The sequence below is a fragment of the Echeneis naucrates genome, chromosome 17 (genome assembly GCF_900963305.1).
Source record: "Echeneis naucrates chromosome 17, fEcheNa1.1, whole genome shotgun sequence".
Lineage (NCBI taxonomy): Eukaryota > Metazoa > Chordata > Actinopteri > Carangiformes > Echeneidae > Echeneis > Echeneis naucrates.
This window is the reverse complement of record NC_042527.1, coordinates 6,864,491-6,887,413: the sequence shown is the minus strand read 5'-3', so window position 1 is coordinate 6,887,413 and position 22,923 is coordinate 6,864,491. Positions and strand designations below refer to the sequence as shown.

General features: G+C 39.2%; 1 protein-coding gene across 2 annotated transcripts in view; it reads left to right on the top strand.

Annotated features, from left to right (window-relative positions):
* Nucleotides 1–22,923, top strand: part of LOC115057450 (cAMP-specific 3',5'-cyclic phosphodiesterase 4B-like) — a 44,996-nt gene that overhangs the window by 5,590 nt on the left and 16,483 nt on the right. The window contains exons 3-8 of one of the 2 annotated variants that reach the window (XM_029524573.1): nucleotides 5,687–5,835; nucleotides 9,612–9,859; nucleotides 14,557–14,745; nucleotides 14,863–14,899; nucleotides 15,244–15,314; nucleotides 16,037–16,086. In XM_029524573.1, the coding sequence (XP_029380433.1) occupies nucleotides 5,794–5,835; nucleotides 9,612–9,859; nucleotides 14,557–14,745; nucleotides 14,863–14,899; nucleotides 15,244–15,314; nucleotides 16,037–16,086 (637 nt within the window). In that variant the 5' untranslated portion in view covers nucleotides 5,687–5,793. Of the gene's footprint in view, nucleotides 1–5,686; nucleotides 5,836–9,611; nucleotides 9,860–14,556; nucleotides 14,746–14,862; nucleotides 14,900–15,099; nucleotides 15,118–15,243; nucleotides 15,315–16,036; nucleotides 16,087–22,923 lie in introns of those variants that run through there. The other variant, XM_029524574.1, reaches the window with a different exon arrangement.

Below are 22,923 nucleotides of genomic sequence, written 5' to 3'. Positions count from 1 at the left end.
GCTACATTTCTGAAGGACATGACAACAAAATGCTGGCAGGTTTTCAAAATGCATCAGTGAAATGATTCCATGAAAGATTAAACTGAAATCTTGCAAATTTCTCTCTGTATTTCAGTTTGCAGCTGTCTCTTAGGCCAAAACAGCGTATCATTTTCAAGGTCAAAAGGAGAAAGTGCGATACTGTGGGCTTGTTTTATCTTCTGAGAAATATCTACAAAACATAAAGGTTTTCATGTTTTGATATGGTGAAAAAACTCTTAACAATTTACCTTCAGTGCTCTATGATGGCAATCATCAATTTGGAAATCTTTTTTTTTTTTTTTTCCCCAAAAAGAAAAAACTGATACACAAGACTTGTGCTATTGCTCCTTGTTTGGATGCCAGCTGTGGTATATTCAGCTGAAATGATTTGTAAAATGCACACACCTGGCTGCATAAGGCCTTACAGCTGGCAATGCAGACCCCCGAAGAAAAAAAAAAAACCAACACAGGAATCTTTCAAAATCATACCGATCATTTAAATTGACCACAGATGGACTCTGGTCAATGTTTAGAAAGATCTCAGATCAAGAGATAATTATCAAGAGCTAAACTGAGCTTCACTTCAAATGTCAAAGCATTTGGTCTGAATATGTCTGCTAGTGTGAACATCAGTGACTTGGAGGTTATTCTTAAATATACACTACCAGTCCAAACCGTTGACTGGTAGTGTGTATATATAGTTGAGTCCTGCCATCAGTGGACATGCTTTGTAGTCACTCTGCTTTTCCTGAGGTGTGAATAAAGTGGATGTTATGTTTAGATTAAAAAAAGTCAAACAGGATGTGCTGATGTTCTTACAACAGTTGAGTCTTGTGACACTGAAGCTTACTTCTCCATTTTGCACTCACTATTTGAGGGTTGTTATAGAGTGGAGGTTTGTTTCTACTGACTGGCTGAGCTTAATACTGACAGGTAAGTTAAGTCTTGATCCCTTCCTAACACACCTTTTTGGGTTTGGCTCTAAATGGAGGCCTTCTTTAACAGGTTCACAAGATCAAGATAAAAGATTTCTTTAGGTACTAATGAGTGACCACTTAAATTATTCCATGATTTTTAGTGTAGGACAGCTACTGACTCAAAACTCTTCATTGTGAATGGAAACCATGTTACAAATGTAGATTGACTGGTCAGAGGTATCAGGCAGCCTTCCTAACCCCCAATGAAAAGTATGGGAAAACAGTGCAAACATTGGCTGTCAGTAAAATTCACTATGCATTACAAAACATTAACATTGTTGGACAATGGGAGCAGCTTCACACAAAGCTATAATGTCTAACTTTAAATATATATTTTTCCTTTTATCTCTGTCAGTAATTGGAAGAGAGACCAAAAGGATAAGAGAGTGGGGAATGGTCTGCAGCATAGGTCCCTGGCCAGATTCAAAAGAGGGATGCAGCCCTCACATGGGATGCACTCTAAAAGCACTTGACCACCAGCACTCCTACAGCTTGTTTTAAATGCTCAAGACTAAATTCAATATGAATCAATTGAAGGTTTATAATCTAAATAATTTATCAAGCTAAAATTGCAAAATATTGTTCAAAATGAATTGACAAATAATTTGATAGATTAAATTGATTTAGCATTGCCTCAAAAACTGTCATACAATGTTGTGGAATACCACAGCATTTTGGAGCAGTTGTTTCCATGCAGAACTTTTTTCCCCTTCTCTTTGCCCAAAGACAACACACTGAACTCATACATACCTACTGGGTGTGTCAAAACTTCTTTTAAAACTGCCTTCAATGGCAGAAATATTAACCTTACAGGAAGGTCCTTACATGGCCTTCAAAGTTGAGTTGTAAATGAAGGTAAAGCGCTTTGGTTTGTTTTGGTCCCTGCTTCATTCGCTTGCACAATATTATTCCCTGGTGTTCCCTTCAAAAACCTTACAATCAGCATCTTGAGTACTGTCTGATGAGTGAACAATTTATTAGCTGCTTCACATCAAGAAGCATGATACAAGATACTTGTTTGTACAAGTATAGACAGCCACTATGGGGCTCGCCTATTGCTGGGGTTCCAAGGATGAGAGGTCACTTGAAGTTTCTTTCGTTAAAAAGTTCAGATAGCAGGCACTGAAGGGAGACACCAGGCCACTTTCAGAGCCTGAGTCTGTTGTCCAGTGATCTCCTTTGAATTGATTGGCCTCTTGGGTCTTGGCTTTAAATGCTCTTTAGAGTCTCACAGGCTCATTCCTTCCCTGGATGTATTGAAAGAGCTCTGACCTTTTCATTGAAGTGTTGATAGCAGGGAACAATCCTTATAACAAAGCAATTAAATGACACTTCTTCCTTTACTAGTCTTAGCAGCAAGCCTCTTTTTCTATGGATGCAAGGGAAGTGTCACCAGTGATTCATGAGGTATCTTCGTTGTGTACTATCAATCAGTTCAAAGCAACTGCTAGCCTGGCTAAACATAAAATGTAATGATACATTGGACCCTGACAGCTTTTATTGGCCATACATTGCAATTTTCAGAATTTTACAGGCAAATAAACAGATTGATGGATAGTGAAAACCAGTAATGGCAGCCCTACAAAATAGTTAGCAACCACATATTCACAAATAAATTAAAATTGAGGATGGCAGGTAACCCAGGAAGTATGCAGAAGATACAAATCACGGGTGTGGGTCCAATACAGACGCAATGTTAACAAACATCAGTCACTAGCTGTGACAAATCAATGAATGGGGGTTGTATACCCTTGGTGTTGGTGATTGTGAGATGCAAATGCATGTGCATATACTTTGAGTCCAACATTAAAACATCCAAAGAACTTTGAGGAAAAATAAAATAAGCACAAAAACAAACAATGGAATATTGTATACCACCTGACACCACTAAGTGGTCTCTTAGAGGTGACTGACTCCCTGAGCAGCTTGTTACAACATATAACACAACTACACAGCCAAGGTTTATTGAGCCTTTAGGGTATGGTGTCGTCAGGGTATGAGGTCCTCAGTGTCCTGGTCTTTTTAAGCCTTTCCTTTGTTGATTTGTGCTGGGTGTCTTAAAGTTATAAAACCATTGTAGGATGACACCAATCATCACCTGACTTTCATGACATGATTTCATATAAACTCACGTGCCCTCCATATTGTAAGGAAGTTCTCCGTTATGTGATCCTTTCATTCATTCACTCATTTTCAACCGCTTATCCATTTCTGGGTCGCAGGGGTGCTGGAGGCAATCCCTGCTCACACTGGGTGAGGGTGACCCTGGACAGGTCACCAGTCCATCACAGGGCCAACATACAGACCACTCACAACCACTCACACTCAGACCTACAGACAATTAGACAGTTTAGAGTCACCAGTCAACCTAAACATGATGTCTTTGGACTGTGGGAGGAAACCCATGAAGGCTGGAAACCAAACCCACAGCCTTCTTATTGTGGGGCAACAGCACTAACCACTGCCATCGGGCTGTCCTGTAGTCCTTTCATCTAACCTTAATTTCTACCACCTTGTCCTTGTACAGCACAACACAGGACTAGGATGCTGGGATGCTTGATTGATTAAAATCGATCAAAATTCCCTCAAATGCCTGAAAAACCAGTGTAAATCCGATGAGTCTTAGGTGTACTCTGTGTATAGTGCTACTTAGCAAGTGCTAGAATCCCAAATGGTTGGACTTTGATGAGGAACATGGTACAAGCCTTTGCCTGCTAAACATCAGCATGTTAGTGTTGAAATGAGTGCTAAGTTCATGTGAAAATACAGACTCACAGGAAGGGAATTATTACAATGGAAGACGATCTGATCCACTTTACATGCAACAGTTTAAGGCTGGCAAGTACAAATACCAATTTCAACAATTTAAACTATCACATTTATGTAAATACCTGTATCATCAAGTATAATAATTTGAATAGCCTTGTTATGAACCACTGGGGTACAACTATGCAACCACATACATGATTTAGAACTTCGTCCTCCTGCCGAGATTTGAACCAGCAGCTGAGAAGTACAGAAACACTGAAACAGAACTCAAAACAATAACTGCCTCTATGATCTGCTGCTGCTTCCCCTCATGTAATTTTATTTTTTTTTCTTATTCTGTAAATTAAGACAGGAGGAAGCTACATATATAGAGATTTGTTTTTAAAAGCTACAAATAACATTGGGTGTTTTTCACAGAAGGGAAATTCTCTTTTTGACCCACTTGACTTGGCAACAGCTGGAGAGGAGCAACACCACCCCCCGTCATCAGCAGTCCCACTCTAACAAGTGCACAGTGCATGTGAGAGAGGGGTTATAAGGGAGGTATGACAATGTGACAAGGAAAATATTGATTCATTTCTGTCCCATAAATTAGTCACTCGAGTGCAGTCAGAGGCTGACAAACAGGAGTGGACTAAAAGGCCTTCAATGTTAGGTGTGACTAACGTTAACCCTTTTCTGTACTAATGGTAGTGGGTAAGTAACAAGCATTAGCATTTGTTTACTATTTTTTTGCTAGTTCTAAATTGGAATAAAAAGGACATTTTGGACTTATGGTATTTAGACACATTTGAGAAGTTTGGCTTATATGTTATATGGGATTGTTTTTATATAAACAAAACGCCAACCGACATAATGAGGCACTTAACTGTTAACTTGTTTGGTAATTGGTGACACAAACTAGAGCTGAAGCTGGTATCGTCAATATTGTTGGTTTTGTAGGTATATGGTGACAATATTGGACAATTACAAACTGTTGCGTCATTTAGTTGTGAAGATATTCTATTTAAAGCCTGAAATATGATTCTCATATTTACCCAAAAGACACCTAAACAACACAAACGGCAGAAATAAACGGAATTTTATGTTTCTATAGTTCCTAAACTTATGGAATATTTCACCTTTGAAGGTTTTGAGGCAGTATGGCTGCTTAGTGGTTAGTGCTGTTGCCCCACAACAAGCTGGTTGCTGGTTCGGTTCCCGGCCTGGGGCCTTTGTGGAGTTTGCATGTTTTCCATGCGCCTGTGTGGGTTTCCTCCAGGTACTCCAGTTTCCTCCCACCGTCCAAAGACATCATGTTTGGGTTAACTGGTGACTCTAAATTGTCCGTAGGTCTGAGTGTGAGTGTGAGTGGTTGTTGGTCTCTCTCTGTCTCTGTGTGTTGGCCCTGTGATGGACTGGTGACCTGACCAGGGTGACCCCGCCCTCACCCAGTGTGAGCTGGGATTGGCTCAAGCACCCCACATGACCCAGAAATGATTATGCAGTAGAAGAATGAATGAATGAATAAAAAATATATAATTTTTTACTTTAGGTTTAACTGTTAAACATTGACATTGCTATAATAGAGCCATGCTGCTATGTCACCAGCATGGCTAGAAATGTTCCCTAAAGTTAAGCACTTTAGTTTTTGGCTTTTATCTTTTTTTCTGCTCTAGATTTGTTCATTTCAGTTAAATACAGCATGATAATGAACTTGTACAAACATGTAACTGCTCATGATGCGTAAATCCTCACAGTGCATGTACTTTCTGCTTTCTTTGTTTAAAGTGTAATTCAGTGTTAAATACAACCCATTGTGGGTTTATCCTTTTACTGCAGCAGATGTTCAGTCTGAGGGAGGCACAATAACTTTTTAAAATAGTTACTTTATATTTGCCTCGCTTCCCTGCCTCCTCCTCTCTGTTTCCCATGTGCAGGCGGACTAGTGAGGCTGCCCAAAGCAGGAAAGAGCTGCCTTTTCAGCGCGGAGGGGATTGGAGACAGGAGAGAGAGAGAGAGAGAGACTAGCTGGACATCCCTCAGGATGAAGAAAAGCTGGAGTACACATGGGGTTACGCCAGACGATGCAAGTATTGATTTTTTCCAACCCTCCATCTATGCAACCATGAATCCATTCAGGCATACATTACACAGCAACTCATGATGTTTTTCTATCTGGCATTCTGCATCTCCCCTCTACATTTTACAGGCTGATTCTGCAATTTTCATAATTACTGTAAATTTACAAGCATAAACCTTCCCTTCCCTCCACTTTCTTCCCCAGCCAAGATACAATGAGCATACAGTGAGTGCATTATGTCTGTGATGTGGTCGGTGACTCATTAACAGATGACTCTACTGTACACAACAGACCGCGATCCAACAGGACACACTGCAGAGAGGGAGATGATGTGTCTATTGGAACAGAGACAGGCAATACAGGACAATGTGTTGTGTATTTGCAACTGATATTTAGGACATCGGAGACATGAATGCAGAGTTTCTGAGGAAGAGGCAGAATAGGAGGAGGAGAAATGGTGTCTACATAAGGAGACATTTAGGCCACAGAATTAATGGAAGCATGGATATGAGAAGCAAGGACAGATATCTGACAGAGAGGCCCATCTGTTTCTCATCTATGCCACCCGTGTTTATGACTAAGCGGGCAAGCCAGATCATTTTCTTTGACATTGTCCAGCAGTAACTCAGAGGCCAGGTTACATCCTAGATGGCAAAGTTTTTCCACTGTAAGTGACATCACATCTTCATGTAATGCAAAAATTTCTTAAGACTTTTCCGTGGGGCGTCATTTTGCAGTTTTCATTAAGAGGAAATTTAGCTCAGTCCAGTATAATAACCATTAATGTCAACAGTGATTAATTGTGATTTTGATTTTTTTTTTTTTTTACTTTCATGCTGGCAGCGATTTTGTTAATAGGAAATGCATTTTTCAAATGTTGGCATCTAATTTTTGCATGACAACCTGTAATAAATAGTATCTACAATGCCATTTTCTGCTGGTAGGAAGGTTTGGGCAAGCTTTAGTGTTTAAAATGAAACACTGGGTTATTTCCACCATTGTACCTGGTGTAAATTTATAGAGATTCACAAAAAATATAAAATTGATCCTGCCATGCAACTGCATGCACTCAACACCTTTTCTATAGATCAAATAGCACCTTAATAATTTACTTTTTTTTTTTTTTTTTTGGCTCCTAGATTCAATAATTGAGGCACCACATCAAGCCATTCTGTTAGAGCGTCTCGTCTAAAGCTGCCTCATTTATATTACCCTTTCAAAAAGGCTTTTTGGAATTATCCCAGTGAACACTCAAGTTGTTGCGTCTCTGAAGCCAAGAAAGGCCTTTCATCTTCATCGGAATACACCCACTCCACCTCTGTTTGACACTGGAGCTACACTACCTCCGTTTGTGTCTCACTGTTTTGCCTTTCATCACCACAGTTCCTGTCCTTTTATGACCATGTTCCGGTACATATGATAAATCCAGTGTTTCTAAATTTACTCATGTTTTGGATCCTGAAATTCACAATCTTGTCCTATCCCAAGGTTAAACAGAAGTGTGCCCTCAAAGTAAATCAATGCTGTTTCCTCTTGCAAATGCTATTTAGATCACAGATAAGAGATCAACGAGGAGCTGGACCCACTTGTCCAGATGTCAGAGTTGCAGTCAGAACACGATAGATAGATATTTGACAGATTTTAATGCATGGAAACAGCAGTGGCACTGTGACATATTGATAATGGGCTTCTCAGATTTGTTTGAATAGAGCCAAGACAGAAAGAGTGTGTCTTGAAAAAGAGGCATAATAAATCAGACAAATTGCATTTCCTGGAAGGAGCAGGGGAGTAAGCACAACTGCGTTTACTGGCCATCGTAAAGAAAGACAGACTCTTGTCTGTGCTCTCTTGAGGTGAAACTTTACCAGTGTCAGTTTCTTCAAAGTTGTCATTCTATGACTCTATGCCATTAGTGTCAATTTGACTGAAAATAGAATATAAGATGTTGTTTATTGTCTTCTTCCCATCGCACATTATTAGCTCACTACCTCATTAAATGACACTACTCTGTTTCAGTTCACTAAGTCTTTGTTTCAATCTCACTTTGTTTCCCATTGACCTTTTATTTTTAACAGAAGTCACAAAACTGTAGTTTTCCTATTTCAGAGAGAAGCACTCTGTCCATAACTAACAGCCAATTTGGATATAAATGTCATACTTTTTTGTTGCCATAATGGAAAATAAATATAATATGACCAGGTCAGGCCCCTGGCAGATATATTTCCCAGTTATAGGCTTTTGGATTCTTAATCTGGACAAGATACATGACCATGTGTTCTCACAGTGCTCCTTTTGACTTCTTACCAAGCTTTGGTAATTGACAGTGTCCAAACACGTCAATATTTGTAAAGCTATTTGGCTACATATTTGATCTTTATTTTAAATTCCCAAGAATTGTTTTTATATATTTCATCCTTTAATGATAAATTGAATATTTCTGGGACATGACAGATGTTTGAAAACATCACAAGAACAGTGTGGACTCCTTTTTTAATAGACCAAAGATTTATTTCTGAATTGAACTAATAGATTAATAGGTAATAAAAATAATTGTTTCTTGCAGCTTCTTGGAGCCAGTTTGATATTTCAGCCCACCTGATATGTCAGCATATTGTGACTTATTGAATATTACCAGCCAACAAGCAACAAGAAACTGCATGACTACAATGACAAAACTGGGTTGCAGTAATGGAAGCAGTCATCACTACATCACTTGTCCAACAGGGATCACCTCTAGTTTAACTGCAATGTCATCTGTGGTCAACGTTATCAGTGTCAAGCCTCTTGTACAGCACATGTTGTGTGTTTTTGTTAAGGTTTATGTTGATTCACTTTTTTTTTTTTTCTCCTTGAAATATCAATATCAGTACCTGGCTCAAAGATCATGTATTGATCAGGCTTTAGTGTTGATGAGCAGTTGGATGTAAGTAGATACTGTCAGTTGAGAGTTGGTAGTTGATTTTGCCCTGTGAGGTCAGGCATCTTTGCTCTTTCTCTCCCTCTCTTTCAACCATTTTCTCATCTTCCCCGTCTTGTTCCTTACACCCCACACACAAGAGAGCACCCATTTCTTAACTGCCGTTGCTGCATTTCTAGGAATCCCTTTCCCATCGAGCCTCTATATACCTCCCTTGTTCATTTGAAAGCTGTTGCCGTGTTTCAATTACACTTTCCTGCTGTGAATGTAAATTGGAGAGTGATGTATGTAGAATGGGTTATGGCGGTTCTCCTGTTTCCTCAGTGCTCTGGCTTGTTTACAACCAGTCATTAGAGTGAAGCACCCACACTTCCTCAGTCGAACCTTCACACTCGGTCAGACATATTAAACACGCAATTTATATTCCGCAGAGCTTCATAAAAATGTCAATAGGCAGCTCAGGTACCCATGGACCTGAAACCAAACACTTCATTTCAATCTGTTTAATGACGAGAAGAAAAATGTAAGTATGGTTGTGTTTTAAATATCAAGGCCATGAGCAGGGCAGCCAGATTGTTTAGATGGTGGTTACACATTTGTGCTTCCTTGACCTTCTCTAAAGGAGGCTTGTTTAAGGCCCCTCACATGTATTCTTTTAAAGCATATATTTTATTTAGTCATGTTATCTCACAGTCTTTAACACACTTACATTTATTTTCCTTATATTTCAAGCAGATATAAACCTAATTCTTTATATTTTGCCATCCATGCTTATTCACCACCGGGCCTATCTGGAAGAAAAACAATATGAGCCATTGGAGCCAGTTTGTTTTCATTTTCTCTTTCTTTTTTTTTTTACCCTCAGGAGAGTAAGGAGCTTCCTGTGGGACAATATTCCACAGGCAGCACCCTTGGGGTAGAGGTGTGTAAAGTCTACAGGCGGTTTTCTGGCAATCTGCAGCTGCCACCATTGTCATGGCGGCAGGCTGAAAAAGAGAGGGACAAGGGCCGGCCCCTCACACCTGAGGAGGATCCGGTGACCCAGGCCAGACCCACAAGCCTGCCCATCACCTCCCTCCCTCGCATTGACATTACAAAGGCCGACCTCGACAGGTGAGGCGCTGCAAAATGAAATGTTACAACTGTGCAGTTACACCACAGACAGAATGGCAGCATATTGTGCATATATGTGAAGGACTTGTTTTGATGGTCATGCAGATTGGTTGTAAAAGCAGAATTACAATAATTCTTCATTTGACGCAGCTCTCAGTCTTTGCTTTCAGTATTTTGAGAACTGTATTTAGGCTTTATTTTGTATAGTTAAGGATTTTTGTGTTGGTAACAGTGGGAGCCACGTGTTTTCTCTAAGGCAGTTTTGACATTAGATTTGCAAATTAGCAGAAAACTTGGCAGACTTTTGTATTTTCATTTCAGTTCACAACAGCATTTTAAGCACCTTTGTTTTCATCTTAGCTTTTCTCGGCTCCTACCGTAAATATAACTGCCTTGGAGAGGAACGCTCAGATGGTAAAAAATAGCTTGGCAGTCATTTACCTGAGCTTGTTGCCACTCTTGTGCCTACTTCAGAGGTAGATTAAAGTGGGCTGCTCTTCTGTGGCAGCATTCTGTAGAGTTCTCTTTTGTAATGATAGCTACCTTTTTACATTATTGAATTGCAAATTGCCATGTCTTCTTTGCTTTGAACCCTCTAAAGAACATATGATTATTGGCTTGAGTAAAACTGATGCTCATCTATTGCTTTCATCTCTGTTGCAGTCATACTCTCCTCTGCTGCTTTTTAAGGGCCTCAGTTGCATGTATCTGGCTGAAAGTTCAGGAGCTGGAAAACTTTTGCTCTGCTTATTACATGACACTGCAGACACTCCACAATGTGTGTTATTTTCCAGCTGTTGCTGATTAGCCAATCAGCTTGTTGGACATGTAGGGAGGATGTTTGAAAGCTGTCTACCAATCAAATTGATCATATTCTAAGTATATGAATACTTGTCTTGGCTGCTGTGTTTCTTTTTGGAACTTGATTACTTCTCAGTTCTCTATAGCAACGTAAAACATTAGAGAAATTGTTTTCTGGACAGTGTAATTGCAGCTGTTTCTTTGAAGACTGCAGCTTTTAAATGTTTAGAAAGTGGTATCGCCATCATCAGAGACAGTGATGGAAGACAGAGGAGAGAACAAAGAGCTTGGATTGGATCAGGCGGAATTTTGCGGTGTTGTTGCTGTTAATCCTGAACAAAAACTTTCCCTACACAGTTCACCAAGATGCTTTCGCAAGCAGGTTGTGAACAAGCATCTCCGTCGGTACAGACGCTTCACTGTAGCAAACACCTGGTAAGAAGTGTTAGTGTGTTTTTGTGCGTGAGAGAAGAGGAAGGAACAGTAGGAAAGAAATTGTAATTCACATAGCTCTTTCTGCATTTTTTATCTCTATTTGTCAACCCAGTTTATTCAATGTGCTCTTGAAGATGAGGAGAGAGGAAATATGCACAGTGATTTAAGACTAATTTATTAAACCACATTTAATAGATGCTTATTTCAGAGTAGTTTATGTCAATTTGCCAGAAACGTCCCCCCACGCCAGTATGTTATAATCCAGAGAGGTGTTTTATCAGAGGGATTTACTGGAGTTTAAAAGCTATGCCAACAGACCCTGACAATAACAAACAGACTCTGATGGTGGCAATTGGCAACAGTTTCCTGAATTTCTGAAGTCCAGTTGGGTTAATGTCTGAGGCTGATCCTGTGTGCTTTTCAGTCCGTACCTATAGTGTAGGTGTATAAACTGAAGTAACTGTTGTAAAGTTGCAATGGATTTTAGTGAATAAATCTTGTACAAATCTTGAGATTACTTTCCTAGACACATGCTGCTCTGCCTTATTCATTGAAATGTACTGAACATGATGAACTTAGTTCTTCCTGTCCACCCTGATCCATCCTTAATACTGTTGAAAACTGAGCAGAGTGCCAAGTGTTTTTCCTCTGCACTGTAGAAGTGTCCTCTCTGACCCTTGCATGAATAAATTCTCTCGAGTACATAGTTATGTAGTTGAACTTCAGTTATATTATTCTCAGAGTTGTGAATATACTCCTACTGAGTCTATACTCTACCTTTTTAATTTTTTTTTTTTTTTACATGGCTAATCTTCTTCTTTCCTCTCTGTTTTAACTCAGATAGGCAGGCTCTGGTTTTTCTCAGCCCAGTAATGTCATTCAGATGGCTGTAATGTAAATCAACTCTACTGATGTGGATGCAGAGTATATAAACACTGCCAAACGTGTTAAATAAACTGCAATTTTTTTTTTTATTGTTTTTGTACAATTTTCTGCCAGAACTGGAACATTTGTGTTATTTTAGGTTATTTTAGAAGGATAGTAGCCTGACTGCTGTGAGTGAATGATTGTCTTGTTGTTTTAATTGTCTTGCTTTCCTTCCCATGCACTGGATGTTTTTGGAGATCTAGTTGGATCGTGCATCACCATCACACTTAGGAACTTTGTCCTATACACTTCTATCCTACTAACAGTCCCTCCTCTGACCATGTCTATTATAACATAGCATTATAACTGTACCTTCTTGTAGCCCTAATTATGTTATTTTACTCTTTGATGAAGGAAAATCATCTCATGATTTTTGGTCTTAAAAACATTATCCATTATTTTCTGCAAAGGCTAAAGATTATATTTGTTATATTCATATTTATATTATATTCTGATATTCTGAGATTTTCTACTTTACTATCCTTTTTTTCACCGTAAGCTCTAATACATTTGGTTTTATAAGGTACCATAGGTGGCCAATTGAAGGCAAGTGGGATGATGGACACCATGATTAAAGTTCAGTGGTTTAATGTAGAGAGAAAAGGGGCAGGCAGTCAGATTAACAGAGTGACTACAAGTCCACTTCCTGAGTTCCAGCCCAGATCTGCCTGTTAACATCTGCCAAGCCTACGTTGTTGCAGCACATGTCCTCTTACTGGACAGAAAGGGGGTCTGTTAGTGTTTGTCTCTGTGTGTTTGTTTGTGTATGTGTGTAACTGCATGAGTGAACAGCCACAGCATCAGCAATTGTTGTTGCCTGATGAGAGGGAAGACGTAGACGGGAAAGAATAATGTTACGGAGATCACCTAGGTGCAGAGTTGGGCACTTTGACTTCAGCGAGGAAGTGGTCAGTAGAGCACACCTCTCAGCTCCAAGGTGAATTTTTATTGATCATCTTTGTATTTTCCCTGTCACTTTTTATTTCAAAAATGTGTTCTTTTGCAAACCTTTTAAAAATATGTGTATGATTTTCTTCTATTTTCTGTTTATCCATGTTTTAGAATTACAGCATGAGTAGCAGGTTGTGACATGAAATGATAATTTACATTAGAGTTTAAATCATAGCCTTCCCCCACTGTAACAGATAATCGCTGTGAATTTATGGTTTATCAGATCTGCAGAAATGATGCGTCATTAACATAGTGTGGTTTTCTGGTTTATTCAGATTAAAAGATTAGATCTGCTTTTGATAAAACAAGTTGCTAATGTCGTATGAAGTTGGGATTTGGATGACGCAAAGCATTACACAGATGACGTTCATCGTTCAGCAAGTTGTTCATTTAATCTGAGCTTCTCTGGCAGAGGAGTGTGATGGAGAATCTCAGTGTGATATGTGTCGAGTTAATTCAACTTGTAGCAGAAATTACAGTGGAGATGAATGTTGGGCAAATAGTGAAGCGGTCTTTAAAACAGCCCACGACAAGGCAAATTAAAGTGAAGATGGTTCAGCACTGAGAACTCTTTTTTTGTTTGTTTGTCTTGTGGATACGAAATGATCCCCACTCCAATGATACTAAAATGTCAAATGTTTTTTCTATTTGTTTTAAATACAACTTTGCATGAAAATCGTCAAAGCTCAACTCTGGAATCTGGAAATATGTTTGGTTTTTTTCCATTTATGGTTTGTGCCATTAGTTATTCCTGCAGGCCACCTTGACCTTTCACCTCTATACCCTGGTCTATCTGACTTGATCATCTGATTACACAATAGCCTGTCTGTCTCACTGTACATGACAGTGAGACAGACTGCTCCCACTCCATGTTGACAAACAGATGACATCCACAGATCATCTGTGGTCTCACGCTGTGGTTCCAGAAGACATTCTGGTTAGAAGCACTGTATATATATATAGATATATATATATATATATCAATATATATATATCTATATATATATAGATATATATATATAGATATATATATATATACACAATTTATGTGTCAAGTCTGTAGCTTGTTGATTTGCTCTTTTATATATTTTTTTATATTATGCTTATCCAATGGGTAATTACAAACCCAATAAAGCACAATAGATCTGGTGTATGAGTTTGAGACCATTCCGCATGATTGGGTCTCAAACTATACATGATGGTGCACTTTATATTGCAATTTATATAATACTGGATGAGGATAAATGGAGTTTGAGCCGTCATGTTTAGTGAGACAGACCAGAACCGAAGTTAGTACCCCACCCAAAATGATGCTTGTGTATTTCATGATCACTGTAGTTCTGGCAACGGATAGTGAGGAATAATTTTAGGTTTTATGCAACAACCTCTTTTCTGAGTGACATTCGTTATCATGTTGTATAAGTGATTACTGAGTGCTGGTTTACTGAGAGTCCTCAGTACGCAATGACGATATAAAAGAGATTCACTGATTTTCATTTGATATGTACTCTCTTAAAACCTTTTGTCTGCCCCAGAGTCTCTCCTCTATCTTGTGCTGATTCCCTATGATTATTCCCTTCTAGCTTCGAGGTGGAGAATGGCCCATCGTTGTGCTGCAGTCCCTCAGACCTTCAGGCATCCCCAGGTCTGGTTCTGCACCCCAACTTGGCAGCCCATGGCCAGCGCAGAGAGTCCTTTCTGTACCGCTCTGACAGTGACTATGAACTGTCACCAAAATCCTTGTCTCGAAACTCCTCTATTGTTGGAGAACTGTGAGTTGTATATATCACAACCCTCTGCAGTATCAGCTTTATTATGGTCAGCTATCTGTGTGCTTTTGTTTACATACACTCTGACTCTGTCTTTGCTTTCTTCACATCCCATATTAGGCACGGAGAGGACTTAATTGTGACTCCATTTGCCCAGGTAAGAGCTGGTTACAAGTTAATAAATCTGCTTCAGCAAACAGAATTTCCTCAAGGGCTTTTAGACTTGATGGTTTGAGTACCCCTCTGATCCAGTTACTTTTCTGCCCCCTGGTGGTCTGTTATGGCAGAGCCACTTCACACTCATCATCTTTAAGTTAAAATATTTATGTTCACTCGAATGAAGATATTACTTCCAAGCTGTTATGTTAGTACATGGTGATGCTTTCTATTTTAAATTTACATAGCACTGACTACTTCTGATCGTAATGTGAACTCTTTCAGACAAAGCTTTTATGGAAATTTTTGAAATACTACTTAAAAACCCTAACCCTTTATTTATAGGTTCTGGCAAGCCTTCGGACTGTCAGGAACAACTTCACCACCTTGACAAACGTGCAATGTGTATCCAACAAGTAAGTCATAATTGTGTTACACTTTTGTTTTTTGCAGCTTCACATGCTGAAATAATGTTTTCACCTAGGCAGTAAAGGCCCTCTGCAAGAGGCATTATTGCCGTTTGTGCGCTGATAGAAATTCTTGGCTAAATCCCCCCCTTCTAAATTAGCATGTGGACTTTTGGTTTCAGTGTATTTAGATGCTAGATATAGATATATTCCTCTCACTTGGGGGCGCCAAAGCATCAAAACTGTTTCTTGTGCTGTGGCTCCACGAAGGAACAATTCACATGAATTTATGCACAAACTTAAGCATCTTGTGAGTTTGGTATTTTAGATGTTAAAGCTGCTTTGGAGAAGCACTGCAGGGATCCCAAACTGGATGGGAGAGGCGATGACCTTTTTTCATTTGAGTGCATTATGGCGGCCTCAGATCACTGAACTGGGTCAGCACGATAGCTGCACTTGCGTCAGGTCTGCCAGAAGTGGACACATAGTCAATACAACCTCAGGCAGGGGTCACTGTGAGCTGAAAACTGAATTAGACATGACTGTGTCACATGGTCAAATACCTGACCTGTGACCTGTTTAAAGAACGTCTTTTTAGTTTTTGTGCTGTGGCAACAATTATTGCTGCCGAAACCAAATCAACATAGTGAGAAAAGAAATGTTGCAGCTATTTCTTATACAGTGTTTCTTTTGGCTTTAGCACTTTGAGATTTTTTTTTCTCTGGTTGTAGGAGGTCTCCTGCTGCAAATCAGCCTTCCGTCACCAAAGTCTGCCTGTCGGGTGAGTAAAATCACAAACTTTTCAGTGAATGACGTGGGGAGGTTAAGACATCCTCATGAGAGGAAATGATTCTGTGAAATACAGAAACTCTAGCATGCAATCCAACAGCCCTGCACTGTTTTTACTGAAGTAGTTGTGCTAAGAACCCAGAAGTGAAAATTAGCTGCTGGTGGACAACAATGTTGTGCTAAAAATGTGAATACTAGGAAATATAATGATTGAACCTTAGATACTCCTTAGTTCGCTGTCTCCAATAGTTTTAAACCCATTGCACAGAGTTTTGTGCCACATCTAGAGATGGTGAGTTATTTGTATCATACTTCTGCAGTAAGCAATAATAGTGTTTTGCACATTCAAAACAAGCGTTGCAGTTATTTGCAAGAATGTACTTAATTTGTGTAGATGAATTTGGATCAGAACTTAAATTCTCCCTGAAAATATGTAACACTTCATACCACATTTGAACCTTTTCACACGTGCATAGGACATAAAATCTTTGGAGTTTTTCACAGAGTAAACAGTGATCTGATAATGATACAGAAATGTGGCATTACAACAAGTCTGACAGAAATCAAGAGAGTTAGAGTTGCAGAAAGAGATTGAATGGTCTAGATTCAAATCAGGTACATGTGAAACAAGGAGAGGACAAGTGACAGAAGGGGTGGAGGGAGGTGGACTTATTAGTTCCTGCTGAACTGGTTCTTCAAGCTCGAATGACGTCAGCAGAGCCTGCATGCGGGTGCCCTCCACTTCCTATCAGCACAAATGAGTTGCTGAGAGCGTACCACAGCAGGAAAAAATATAAAACAAGAACAAGTGTTGAATTCTCATTGTCCTTCCTCCTCTGTACATTTGACAAGCCTTGACCTTAACCAAGTAATCGCTGATGGGTGAAACCACATGGTTATTGCCTTCTGTCATGACGCATGGAGAAGATAAAATGAGAAAAACAAATTTCTGAGATCTTTGTGACACATTAAACAGCATTTAAGTCCTGTCCCACCAGAGGACATCAGCGTCATCAGCTTTTCCCAAGCTCACAGAGAACTCTGTATGATGATTGTTTAGATTGTGCAGGAGGAAGGTAACAATTCATATTATCACAAGGAAAGATGCCCTCATATCCTCCTTGGGGCTGTTTTCTTTCTCATTTTTGTCAACTCTTCAACCGGAAAAGAAGAACAGATTTTTCCTGTTTTGCGTCTGTGTTGTGTAATATTATCCACAATAGCGGAAAAGATAGTACCTGCATCTTTCTTGGCATGAGCTCAACATAGATGGCAGAGTGTGAGCTCTCTGCATCTTGTACTTCTGCTGTAAAAGGATTTGAAAAGCACAAATAGAAATATAATAAAGCATAATTGTCATCACATCCGAAATTAAGAGAGAGCGGTGTGAGCTCCTCTAGAAACCTGGCAAGATTAAAGAGATGAGACAAGTGTGGGCTCAAAGTGCACAAGAAGCAGAGAAATAAGGGAGGCGGGTAAATAACAAAATAAGCTCAGCTACAAATGCGTCAGTGTAGGCTGTTTACGCTACTAAACATCTTATCTACTAACGTGAGGGTACTGTGGTTTTCCTCATCTGAGTTTGCAGTTTACGCTTCACAAACCATCTTGGCTTCATCACATGCAGTCCCGTGCGCTGACCAGCCAACAAAGAGCTCACTTTTCCCTGACTGATTCAGATTATAGGCTTTGTTTTACATCGTAGCTAATAAATAGCTCTTTTGAAAAAAAACGCTTCATTATGACGTCTTTAACCTTCAAGGACTAATTCATTTGTAACTGTTATTGCTTGGGACTTTAGGGTACCTTGGTACAGTCATTTGACCAAGCGGAGGGGTGTGAATCCTCATCATGTTCTCAGGGTGAATGTTCCCTTTCACTGGCATCTAGAAATGAGTGTTTACACAAAGGCCAGCAATTAATGTTTTAAGCTACACTATCTAAACTGGAGCCTGCAGGCCAGTGAAGGCCCCCCTATTTACCCGTTGATGGTGCACGACCTTTTATGATTTTGCGAAAGAAGGTCATAATTCAGGTTTTTGGATTTCGTGCTTGTTTTGTTTAAAATCAGATACTCTCATATATATATATATATATATATATATATATATACACACACACACACACACACACACACACTGTACAGTACAGTAACAGTACACTGTTTAGTACAGGCCAAAAGTTTGGACCCACCTTCTCATTCAAATGAAGAGGAAAGTATGTCCAAACCTTTGGCCTGTACTGTATATATATATTTGGCATCTGGATCTGAGTACAGATTGAAATTAAATCACATAATTCAAAATTGGTTCAATATTTTGAAATAAAATCTTTATTCACTTGCCCCACACATGTCCATCATGAACCAGTGAAAAGGTTAGTAACTGTAAAGAAGCTACACTGACTCTCTCCGAAGGTGACAAAAAATTCTACTCCTCTGAAGCACACAAATTTATTCTAATCTTGCTTGTTCCAGATTTACAAAAGAGAAGATCAGAAATGACAGGTTGCAGTTTTTGTTAGGGCCATTTGGTTTTGTTTCTGTACCAGAGAATTTCAAGGTCAAATTAGGTCCAGAAACCTCAAATAAACCATAAACCATAAACCATAAATAGTAATTTTTACAGTTCGGTTTTTGTTGTTTGTTTGTTTTTTTTTATTTGGGGGGGGGGGGGTGTTAAGAGCTGCAGGCAAACAGATTTGGATACTTTTCCCCAGTCTTTGTTAAGCTTAGCTAAACAGCCACCAACTAGAGACTTCCTTATAACAGACACAAGAGGGGCAACAACCTTTGCTAATTCCTCATCAATTCACAGCAAGAAAGCAAATAAGCTTATTGAACTAAATGTTCATTTTAACATAAAAACAATTACATCTACTGTAGAATTTATTGTATTGGGATCCCTTTCACATTAATAGGATGTAGTGACCATTGTGTTAAACTTCAATGACAGCACCATTGCAGCCAGTAACTATTCCATATTATATCTTATTTCATATTGCATTATCTTTTTTATTAGTTTTTTCTTATTTCTATCAGTTCTTTCCTTATTAGTTTTCACTTGTTTTTCGTAAAGTCTTTCTTTATGATATGGCGAGCATGTTCCCAACAATATGATGCAATTTCTACTGTAAAATGCAGAAAGTATGGCAGGCAGCTGTAATTATACATACACATTCTCTGCCTTGAAACCAATGCTTTTGGCACATGCCTTTGTGCGTAAACTGCCCAGGGCGTGAGGCCCATCACACTAAGCGTTACTCATTCATCTATTGCCTCGTTTTGTAAACATGTCCTGAAAGATGAGTAATGGAAGACCTCACCAGTTATTCATACGCATGAAGGAAAAATAAAAAATAATGGGTCAGTTACCGATAATCTGCATTTTGATGGCCAATAACAAGGACTCCTTGGCTTCAAATCAGGCCAGGAGAGTTGGTATGCGGGTAATCTGTAAGTGCATGTGTGTGGGTGTAGGTGTGCATGTCTGTGTATGTCTGCATGCATTTAGCTATTTCCGCGTGCACAGAAGTACATTAAGAAAAGTAGCATACAGGTACAGGGACATAGCAGAGCAGTGGTGTAATTAATGAGTCTAACATGTCACTTGAATCAACCAAACCTGCTTTTGCTCTCTTTACTGCAATTAAGGTTACTGGCAGTGTAATTAAAGCATTTAAGTTTAATTAACTTTGTTGACTTTGTCTGCTTCTAAGTTTACTTTAAAGCTCACGCAACTTCTTGGTCGTTTTCAACCATGGATTTTAACCAGATGAAGGGATGCAGTCATCTGGATCTTAAGTTAACTGAAAAAGGCCAGGCAAATGTTATGTAGCTCAGCTCCAACCCTCTGCAAGACGTCCTGTGTGCGCCAAACTACACCGATGAATGAACAATTTTTACCATTAGTCTGTTGACTGACTTTAACCAGCTTGTTTTCATTCTGGAAAAAAAGGACATCTCTGTGGAGAATTCTGAACGTCTGGACCTTAAGTTATCAGAGAAACAACTGAAACAGAAGTCAGCATCAGTCTCCCAGGCTCCCAACCACTCTCAATTATCTGTTGTCCACACACATTCAGTGTTTCTAATCAGCAGGTCTGTTTGTGTAAGAGAGGAAGAGACCTCTGGATAATTCATGTGGCACTAAAAGCCTCCTGAACAAGTGGCATTGAAAGAATCCAAATCTGGAGAAGTTGTGGTGGTAAAAAAAGCATCCTGTGTTATTTCTTTGATTAAAAGACTCATTAGCAGAAGCTGCAGACTGTGCATTTAGCACTTGGATAAATACTGGATCCACAATATCTCCAAACTTCAATATAAGTGTATGATATGTACTATATGCAAAGTTCTTATGCAATGCTTTGGATGATGATTGGTTGCCCCCCCCCCCCCCCCCCCCCCCAATTTATTCCAACCCATAGTGTTTGTCTGTGTGTGTGAGACAGCTTTTTAAATATAATTACCTAGTGTCTTTCATAATATGATGAAGTCTGTTCCCTCGCATTTAAACTAATGAAGAAATGGATGGGTGGATGGACACACAGACAGACAGCAAACCGCACACTGACAGCCAGAACAAATTTGACCGTTCATTTTCGGTCTGGGCAGTCCGCTCCGTTCTTCTCTGCAACAGCCACTCTGCTCCACAGCATTAGTCCATGTCAGGTTTTCCAGGCTTGTTGCCAAAGGAGAGGATCTGCAGGGCTGGAAGCGTGCAGCCTGGTTAAGTATTTGAATTATGTCATTGACGTCAGCACAGTCATAAACCTCGCTGCGGCCCATCCCTCAACCAGACTCATGCCAACACAGCTCCATGGTGCATTGTGAAGGAGCTGTCAAACAGGCCATGATGAGGTGTGTGTGTGTCAGAATGATTGTGTTTGTCCACTGAAGACTTTTGTTTAGATAGGTGAGGAGATTAAACCACAGTTGTAAATTCTGAAGAAATGCAATCAGATTGGGGTTTGTAACAGACAAAGGGTGATGAAATGGTTTCAGGGCTGGACTTTCTTGTAATGGCCATCAGTTCCTCAGTGATCCCTATCAAATTCTGTCTCATACAGTAGTCACCTTTTTTTTTTTTCTGTGATCACAACACCTCATATTTACTAGAACTCTAGTTATTGTTCTGACAGTCAGTAAAGGAGAAGTAGGGAATCCTTTCTTTGACTGTATTAAACTTTTTTTCATAATCTGATTTAAAGGGGGAAAAAAACCCACCTCAGAAATGTTACTGATATTTGTGGAGAGGCAATGTTAGTCCCTGGACCTCATGAATACCCTTAAAATAAATTACTTCTATAACATCTTTACTTTAAACATGTTAAAGTAATTAAAGCAAAAGTAAAAGGCAAAAGGTTATCCATGTGCTGGTTAACAATATTAAACTAAAAAAGGGAAATCAACACTAAAGGAAAAAGAAATTGCATTCATCAAAGTATGTCACTAATCAAGATATTTAGTGTTAGTGTCTTTTCCCACCAAGTGTTTACTGTGTTGACTGTTCACCTGTGAAGATGAAATCTCTATTTATTATCACAGAAGTTTTTATGAAATGATATATGAGATATGAGATATTTTTCCCCTCCTCCCCATCTTTCTCTCTGTTTCTTAATGGCAGGCTCTTTTTCTGCTTCTCTGTGAACAAGTGAACAAACTGAAATACATTGATACAAAGGTGATTCATACCCCCCCCTCCACACACACACAACCTGCATGTCTCAGCTGCACGTACAGTGCAAAGTCAAACACAAACAGCACTTAGTATGTGCATGTATCAGAGTAAAAGTATGTGTTTTCTCAATCATAACGTGGTGAGGTCAAGATGTGGAATGTGTGTGTTTACGTACATGCAGATAGCTCAGGGCTGTTTACACTTTACCAGACAGCGGTGACTTCAGTCTTTTTCACTGGCTCTTTGTTGTAATTGACTTCATTGCTCCCTGACCAACTAAGTCCGACTATGAAGAATAAACATTCATTAAGCAATATTAATCACTGTCTCACTCAGTCAACCTGAACTGCAGTATGTTAAGCCTGTAGAGTTGCTTACACGCAGACTATGTGCATTTATTGAAATACTAAATTACATTTTCAGTCATTGGTACGTTTACTACTATTTCTACTTCTGCTCCTACTTTCTACTTCTATTTAAAAGGGGAACTGTGTGTTTTTTGTTTTTCATTTTTTTTTCTACTACATTTATTTGAAAGCCATTGGGACATATTTCCTTGCAGGTTCTATTTCCACAGACACAATATATGATGTTTATAGGCTTAACTGCCTAACATTACACAAAGCAGTTACAATTACACATGAGTTGAAAAGCAGGATGACAGGGTCCCCATCCATAGGACATTTGTTTCTTGCTTTATCATTTCACTGCATTTCTTGTCAACCAGTTTTTTTTCCCCTAAAACTTGTGTGCCTACCACACATGAGTCACAGCTGATGAAGCTGGTCATCGAATGACAGCTATGATTGTTCATGAGGTCAATGATCACTGAATAGTTTGAGTATGAAAATTCTACGGCCTTCGCAATCATCACTTCTCAACGCAACTGAGCTCTAATGGGAAATTTTTGACCAATGTGGTAAACAGCACTCTTCACCACCATTATCAAACTACCAACTTTGGGAATTTTAGTCTTTATCCTTCGAATTGGGTAGTTTAATCAAAGGAAAGCAGGATTGAAGCATTTGCTGTCAAATGGTTCTCTAACACCTCATGAAGGCACTTCACGCATGTTTTCCTTTCATTTGATTCCTCTTGATGTGCTCCTGAAATGCTGCTTGTATTTCAGGAATTAGTAAATTAATATATAT